The 8,494-nt window shown below is 55.6% G+C and overlaps 2 protein-coding genes across 2 annotated transcripts; one reads left to right on the top strand and one right to left on the bottom strand.

The window, feature by feature from the left end:
• Nucleotides 1–490: 490 nt before the first annotated feature.
• CSUI_000044 (uncharacterized protein) lies at nucleotides 491–1,499 on the top strand (the record flags this gene model as incomplete). The annotated part of the gene is made up of 3 exons (XM_068060279.1): nucleotides 491–593; nucleotides 851–947; nucleotides 1,379–1,499. Coding segments are annotated over exons 1-3 (249 nt in total), but the record flags the coding sequence as incomplete, so codon positions are not given.
• CSUI_000043 (uncharacterized protein) lies at nucleotides 1,099–8,054 on the bottom strand. Its single transcript, XM_068060278.1, has 2 exons — nucleotides 5,951–8,054; nucleotides 1,099–5,136 (listed from the first exon to the last, which is right to left on the bottom strand). Exons 1-2 carry the CDS (start codon nucleotides 6,581–6,583, stop codon nucleotides 2,698–2,700), a joined length of 3,072 nt encoding a protein of 1,023 aa, XP_067927749.1. The 5' UTR covers nucleotides 6,584–8,054; the 3' UTR covers nucleotides 1,099–2,697.
• Nucleotides 8,055–8,494: the final 440 nt, after the last annotated feature.

The following is an 8,494-nucleotide window of genomic DNA, read 5'->3' as shown; positions in this document are numbered from 1 at the left end:
GGGTGAGGTGGCGGGGCTGCCTCGGTCACTGGAAAGGTGTGCCCGCACGGGTTGTTAAACCCTGCGATTTGTGGAATGTTGCCCACCCCACTGCTGATCTCCTGTGTAGCGAATGCAGTTTCCTACTACATGAACTCAAGGTGGCCAGAGATGCTCACTCCTTTGTTTTCCATTAACGCCGTGGCCATAGACGGGCGTACGGGTCTTAATTGACGCGACTGTGCCAACTGTGGCTTCAGGATCTATATGCCTCGCTGTGTTTCTACAAGCCCACGAACATTCGGGAGTTTCTTCTCAACGAACTGAAGCGACGTAAAACCCAAGTGAGGCTTGCGGTCACTGCCGGCTCGGAAGCCCTAGTCAGGAGCTCATTCGGTTTGCACGGAAATCTCGACGCGTTGACGCGGGCCAGTCGGAGCACAGCGTCGCGTTTTTTTGCAGTTCGCAACTAAAAAGGGTGCTTTTTATTCAGCGGTTGCTTTGCGGGCAGGGTCCAGCAGTGGGCACCTTCTCGCCTGAGGAAATAGCAGCGGTGTTCGAACTGTGTGACATCGACAGAGATGGAAAGATTTCCAAAAAGGACTGCCGCGCTGGTAAGGAACCCATTCTCGGCCTGCAAAAGAGTGCCTAGCATCCGCCGACACGCCTGGTACTTAATTAGCAGTGAAGCATCAGAGGCGCGCGGGAGCGGTCGACACGTTGAAGGGGGGCCACGCGCCACCGCAGGTTAGGTGGGGACAGCACCGTCCTCGTCCCTGTTCGGCTCTTTGCCTCCAGCATTGTTCGCGACCTTGTGGCCCCACCGTCTCCGCAGAGTTGCCTCTTGCCTGCGTTGTGCGGCACTGTCCAGGACTTCAGTACATGTTCCTCTCGCTCAATAATTATGAGGAAGCAAAGGAAATCATCATACCTGAGATTGTTACAAGGCAGAAGTTTCATGATCTCGCGTAAGGCTCTGTTTCTTAGTTTCCGGTCTCGGCTACAGATCACCACAGTTGGCCGCTGGTCACCTCCTGTCCCACTCACGTAACCCCACCTACAGATGAGTCAGCAGCGTAACCACGTACACTGGTGTTGCTCCTCTGTCACGCTTACCGATGAAGCAAGAGAGAGCCGAATATGACACTCGCGCCGCGAATCGTCGCAGAAAGCGCGACCAACTGTTGTCATTCACCGTACTTGGGACCCTTGTTCACGCGCGCCGGCAGTGGAATGTACAGGGACGTGGCGACGACAGGATAGCTTGAATCTCTCCAGCAAGGTAGTAAGCGCCAGTGCGGTCATGTAGCACCGCCGCGAGAATGAAGAGTTCTTTTTTATGGTTCGGGGCCACATAGCGACCGGCTGGCGTGCTTCGCAGTTTTTTCTTGCTATTCAGGAACGTTCTTCTGCAGCTCCATTCAAATAACGAAAGCGGGCCTCACTAGCAAATTCGGGCGGCTGTCTCAATGCCAGTTGCCATTTGAGACTTTGGTCTGGTTCACGAAAAGAATCGCTATAGGCACTGGTTTTTGTAACAAGTCACCGCTTTCAGCGAGATGCTCTTTCAGCAGCAGCTCCCCCTCAAGGGCGGATGTGTGCGAACGGAATGTCTGAAACCGTCTGCGCGCGCCGGGCGCGGGAGTGATGACAACCAGTTCAAGGCAGTTACCCAGCAGAACCATCCCGAAGGGGGGTGGCAACATTGGCTTATTTTTGAGTATCAGAACTTCAAGCACATACACGCCCCAGGGAGACGATGAATCCCAAAGCACAGCGCACGGCTCCTCGTTGTGGTTTCCAGAGCGCGTGATAGGCGCCCACTAGCAATCTCACGCGAAAAGCAGCATAGATCCGACTACGACAGAAACTTTCTGACACCTTCCTCCTTGGGACGCGAAGGACGGCCAACAGTTCTTTCGACCTCGGCTCAGCTGGTTGAGCGCACCGGGGGCATTGCTTTCGCGGGAAAACAGTTACTGATTCAAGACTCGTTGATGCTCCCAGCACCACCGGCAGAGTGCCGATCCCGGTATTGCCGTGCCCGCTAAACATCGTTCAGTAGGCCTACTTCGGGCCAACCACGTTGGTCTGCGTGGCCCGACAGGCCTCCAGAGACAGAAGTCAGACCATTCAGTCGGACATGAAAATACCGACACTACCCTTGGAGAGATGCCGACTAGCCCTTCCCCGCATTCAACAGCTGCGGACGTACGTCCGGCTAGCACTCCCGACGGTCACTCAGTGCAGGTCGGACCTGTACTAGGCCAGGCAACGGCACGACCCCGGAGTTCCAGGACGCACTGAAGAGCCAGTGAGCCAGAGCAGGGACCATGTCCAGAAAGAACACACGCAGAACGTCTCGCGAGATGGCAGAGCTTCAATATCTAGTGCGGGGGTCCCGGTTCCAGGCAGTGTTTCGGGTCCGAATGTTCCACGCCAAGGCTACGCTTCCTACTGCAAAAAGTCTACCTGTCCTATGGGATGTGTGATTGATGTAAGCAGCATCGTGCCTCTTGCTCACGAAAGAAATACGCATACATCCTGAGATACAACTCTGCCAGATCCAGACACGCGAAGACAGCTGTGGTTGTTGAGGAGGCAGATCCATTCGCGCGGAGCTGGAGTATCAGACCGTTTCTGTGGAAGCCTCGCGAAACACGGGGCACCCGACTGATTTCCATAGCGGCTCCGGCGAAAGCTCATTATCTCGCTTGTTCATGAACATGGGTCGCTGCAGTCGCTGTCAGTGCTGCTGAAATCGAGGGCGTCCGCAGGCAGCTCGCGAGCCGCTAGCTTCGTCTGATTGACGCTGATTACTTGGTGTAGATTTTGTTTTTCGAGAGCCCACTTCCGCTCCTGACGTCGACAGTCCTCCTCCGACCGAATTACACTTGGCGCAACAGCCTTTCCCCTAACACAGCACCCCTCGTCCATCGTTTCGGAACTCACCAGTGTCGCTGGGTCGAAGTCGTGCATCATGGGGGCCGCAATCATTGGTATCCCTCCCTTCGAGACGTCGGCACTGATCACTGCGGTCGGGGCTATCAACGCGTGTGGCGACCGTACAGATGTTTCAGACGTGCACGCGTGTGTAACACTTGTGCGTAGAACATTACCGGACTGAGGAGTAATTGGAGAAGCTGGGCCTTCGGCCACACATGGACGAGACTGAGTGGCGCTGGGTGCAGCGGCTGTGCTCCGTTTCGAGAGGATGCATGGACCAGGACAAGTTACGCCTGCTCTCCCCACGCGGCACAGCCCGTATTGTAAGGCCGACACGTGCTGACATGGTTCACGGTTTTCTGCGCAGGAAGCGTCCTGTAAGAGGTGGTCCCCCTTGACCGCCAGTACGTCGGAACTCACAGCAGCAGCGGCGACTTTGCCTTTGCCGAGAGAACTCGAGACCTTCCCCTCAGTACGGCTGTGCGGTGCGAAAGGACGTGACTTACACGTGGAACTCTGCCTCACTGGCGCCAACGCCGCTGCAGTTGGAGAGAGGGAACAAGGTATTGACTCTTGGCCAAGTACAGTTTGCTTGAGGCCGCAGTGATACTCGCACTCCTGCTCAGTAACGGGCAGAATCTCTCTCCCACGCAAAACCGAGCCTGTGTCACACAGTCCACTCCCTTTCCCATTGGAGAGGCATCCCCGAGAGTTCTCCCCCCCTGGGATTCTCCCGGCTCTAGACTGCCACCTTGATTGGAATACTCCTGCTTGCCATGGTACACTAGAAAGACTTAGTCCGTGCTGCACATTTCTCTCCAACTCTGGCGCCCGAATTTCCTGTGATACCTCATCGATCTCTGGCTCTAGAGAATGGGTATTACGCAGAACCCTTGACTCGAGGTCCTCTAGCTTATTCCCCCTGTCCCTTCCCCCCCCGACAGACGCCTCCGGAACCCATGGGTCTGAGTCCCCCGGCGGCTGCGTGATCGACATACTAGGCAGGGAGCAGGTACTCTGGGAGGTGAAGTCTGGTAAGGTCGGCGGCTCACAGCCGCAAGCAAAGACGGCTGGTGATTTAGCAGGCGGAATGCATGTGAAAGCACCTCGAGCAACTGTCGCCTGCGAGAGCAACGAACAGACACTTCGAGGCGTATGCCACAAACGCGTCGGAGAACGGGCTACTCCTTCGTCGTTCGCTCCTAGGTGTCCCTTCTTCCGGTTTACCATGTCACTACAGGCACGTACACCGAACGGCTCTTCTCTATAGTGGTGGTGCAGAAGAGTGGAGGAGCCGTGTGCACCGGCTGTTAGAGCCCAGGGCCACCGCTGCCCTGTGTGTGAGAGCTGTAGTGCAGACGCCTGCGACCGCTGAACTTCCGTGTCGGAGCTGGCGACGGGCAGCTGACACGGCTCGTCAAGAGGAACTGGCCGACCTCCAGGAGATTCTCTCTCCCAGTGAGGTCCCATCGACTCTCGAAAACAAGCGACAATGAACGCCGCAGATCCGTGCGGTTCTGTGAGCCGCTGGTCGTTATGCAGAAGCTGTAACGATACAGTTTCGGGAACTTCCTGTAACTGCACTTGGAGTTCGCCGTTCCCCAATTGTATCGGACCACCGACAAGCTGGCTTGCCAAGGCGCTCTGCTGCTGCGACACTCCTGTCCCCAAATTGCAATCTCCTGTGCTGCAAGAGCAGTGCCTTGCGGGACCAAGATCCTTTTTGTGACCTTCCTTCCCCTCCATGATTTCCACATTTGCAGTAGCCTCTCCTCCGCTATCTCCATGTAGCGGCCGCGAATGTCCTGCGCATTCAGAAAGCAAAGTTGGACTACTCTCTTGGCTGCTTGCTACCTTGTTGACCGAGAGAGTACACGACTCTGAGGCGGAGTTGTCCTTGACTTCCCAAACTCCTGAGCACTCGTGAGCGGAGACCTTTTCCTTTGTACGTGCGCCAGATTCGTTTTCAGTCCCTACAGCCTCCTCCGTGTTAGGATGTTGGCGTAGCTGCTTTTCTTCGAGAAACAGGCGCTCTAAACGATCGAGACGCACCACCACACGCTCCAGCGCAAGAGGAGAGTCAGAGGTCGGGGGGTCCCGCAGTATACTGACTGTCGAACCGGAGTCAGTCTGTTCCGCCCGTTGCGCAGTCGGTCCGGCAAAAGGCGCTTGCCCTTCACTGTCCGTCCCTGTTGTGCAGTGCCCTCTGTCCTGGGAAACGAAACACAAAGGAAACCCAAAGTCAGCTGGGTGGGAGTCCCGCCAGGCCACTCGAAAGAGAATGACACGTACCCGTAGACCAAGAAGCCACGGTTTCCACCTGTCAGAGTTAGAGACAATCTGCCGACGACTCGGCAACTACTTCACTCCCTGTACGGAGAAGAAAAGTACTTTTGTTCTCAACGGCTGGGCCTGGCTCGCGAACAACCAAAGAGAGCAAGCACAGAAAATCAGTAACCTTTTCATTACCACCCTAGGCTCTTCTCCGTGCGCAGGTGCACCGTGTGCATGTGCATAGGCATCGTCATCCTATATGTGTAAGGAACACAGCTTTATGGGGCTCCGTAGGGAAACCGTATGTGCAATGATTCAGTTCCAACCAGCTCCACACCACAGTGAGACGTGATGATATCGCCCGCGTCACGAAGAGAGTACGGACAGGGACAGAAGCCAAACTGTAGCCTGGCACTGCATCAAGAACGCCGGCCCCTCGGAAAACTAGAAGCGCGAAGACCACGAGTGGCGGTACCACACGAAGTCGGAATGCACAACAGCACGAGACTCTCGCAGTTCTGTACGACCAAAGGAGACCCAGCAGATGCAGTCACAACGTGGTCATCGACTTTCGTACACGCACAGCCCGTGAACTACGCGGTGGTCTCCCGCACTGCATTTCCGCCACATCCTAGCGACCCGGTGCGCAGCCGCTTTTCGCGTGGAAAGCCTATTGAAGAGGTAAGGAATGCTGAGCCGACTGGTCAACTCTCCTCTTCTTTGTGTGGAGGCAGCCTTTGCTTCTGCTGACCTGAGAGTTACGAAGAACCTTCGCGCGGCAACTTTCTCTGCCGAGGGAGTTTCTTATCAGTTCCAGTCGCAAGAAAGAAATGTCGTTTTCCATCTGTTTCAGTCGCTGGCGAACGTTGTCGTCCTCCTCTTCTCTTCGCTTGAGGTCTTGCTCTTTCCTTTCGATTTCCGCCTCTCTTTTGTCTAGCCGGGCTGTAATCTCCCTTTCTCTCTCGTTGAATTTCTCTTCGGCTGCCCCGGCACTCTCCTTCAGTTGCTGAATAATGGTGGTTTTTTCTCTTAAAGACGCCTCAGCCTGTCTTGTTCTCTCCCGCTCCGTACGTAGCTCTCGGGCTACACATTTCAATAACTCCTTGCTTTCCTTCGCTACGCATGCCAAGCGCACTTGTTGTAAATATAGGCCACGCTCCAGGCGCAGACAGCGTGCACACGCCCCACCTGTGTTCGTCAAATTTCCCGGCTGCTCTATTCCTTCGGTTCTCCTTTGCATTTCCTCTTTGCTGCCGGACGGCTTCAGCGGTATCTTTGCGTCCGACGGATCGTAACACCAATCCCTTTCCATACCCTCACTTGGGAGAGCGTTTTGGTCTCCATTATTTTTACCTGGCAACAAACTACACTCCCTAGCATCCATCCTGCCTCTAACGTCATAAACTCCTCTTCCACTGAAGAAAAGTTACCACTCAGAGCTCACTGTCAAGGCAGTCCTAATAGGCACAGCCGAAACTTGACAGCTGTGGATGAATCCTCCGCGTCTCCAGAGAACTCCAGAATCTGTCCGAATAGCTGCAAGTTTACCTACCCTCCTGAATTTCGTCTTCTTCGCTGTTTTTATACCCCAAACACTGATCTCGGCGCACACTCCGGACAGAGACCCTGCGAAGGGCTGACGTTGGACCCTCCTGCACGGCAGATGTAGCTCAAGATGTTAGAATGAGGACTCAAAAGCTAGGTGGGCGCATGTGGCAAAACCACAATCATGAAGGGAGAGCGGTGCAAGTCAGACTGACACAGCAGCTGACTATGTCCCGTCTGGAGTGAAAGCTGGGCTTGCTAGGGGAACAAACACGGTTCGCGCCCGCAAGACAGGCCCGGCCAAAAACAATCAAGAGAGCTGGCGGCAAGAAGAGTGGTCATTGCTGTTGTCGAAACCAGGGAAGGGCGCATGGTAAAAACCTTTACTTGGAGTGGCGCTGCAGAAAGACAGTAGCGATTCCGGTGGGAAAACCTGTGATACTTGGGACAAATAGCTGGAAACCTTTTGTACGAAGGACGGCGAGAACTACGGTGTCGACTTCATTTATCATAAGCAGCTGAAGCACTAAATCGCTGCTGCGAAGTAGTTGACGGCTGAACAACTCTCAGACGCGGAGCGACCATTTGTGCAGAGGGCTCCCCAGATACTCACTGCTGGCGCTGTGGCGAACCGCGCAGACCTTGCGCAGCTCACAGTACACCCTCCTGCCAACAATCCGCTCACCAACTGGCGGAGCAAGACAGCTACTTCGGAACTATCTGACTGCTTGCCGAACGCAGAAGGGGAACCGATGTCAGACGGTTGAGAGCTGAGTTCGACTGTGGACGCGCTGCATGTCCCTCTCCGTGCATGGATGCTAAGACTTAGCCGTAGTAAGAGTTATGCTCAGGACTCCTGAGAGCAAAAACGATTGCCCGCCCTTTCGAGAACAGCAGGAATATCAACGTCTCGGGAACCATGGAACCCTAGATGGACCGAAGACGACGGCAAGACAAGCGCACCCCGAGGCCATTCCCGCTGCTCCTACCAGTGCAGGAGAGTCCCGACCGAGAACCGGCGATCGAACTCGACCAACATAAGAACTCCGTGCTGATCGGGAGACACTGAACAGTGCTCGCACTCGAACTGTACTACAGCTGGCTGAATTTTCTCAAGGCGACGACTGCATGCAGTTCTTTACGCTTCTATGCACATCCCTGTCCGGCAAGTGAGAAGCACGGCACTGCCTCCTGAATCCTCCCGCTTGGCGGCTACGCTGTTGACAAGCACGCAAGGCACAGGAAAATCGATGCACGCCAGCAGTATCCACTTAGCTGCGGCCTATGCGCTACGTGCTGCCGAGTTGTGTCCAGGACAGTAATTCTCTGAGGCTTGCGAACACGATCTTCGAATCGATGCAACATGCCCCCCCAGGCGAACGTCCGAGCGGGCGGGGCTAGCGCGGAACGCACCATTCCAGTTCGCAGGCGCGGGCCCACCGCGCGCAGGCAAAGTGGACCCCAGGCGGCTCACCAGTGACAACGCAGCGCACACGGCGACTGCGAGGAGTCGCGTCGCCGGTGTCCATCACGGCGGCGCACCTCCATCGAGTCCGACTGGTGGGTCTGTCCACTATATGGCCGCGCAGGCGTTCTTTAGAATTGCCCTCGACAGTCCGCCGGTCGTCGGGTGTCTTCGAAGAGGAGCTTCAGGCGTCGGGTTAGTTTCGACGTCCGGGGCCGACCACTAGACAGCGTACGCGGCGGACTGCGCTCTATTGTCGAGAATCGAAGGAGTAACCACGAGAAA

Source organism: Cystoisospora suis, assembly GCF_002600585.1.
Source record: "Cystoisospora suis strain Wien I chromosome Unknown contig_21, whole genome shotgun sequence".
In the NCBI taxonomy this organism is placed as follows: Eukaryota; Apicomplexa; class Conoidasida; order Eucoccidiorida; family Sarcocystidae; genus Cystoisospora; species Cystoisospora suis.
The sequence above is the reverse complement of the archived record's forward strand: the minus strand, read 5'-3'. Positions and strand labels throughout refer to the sequence as shown.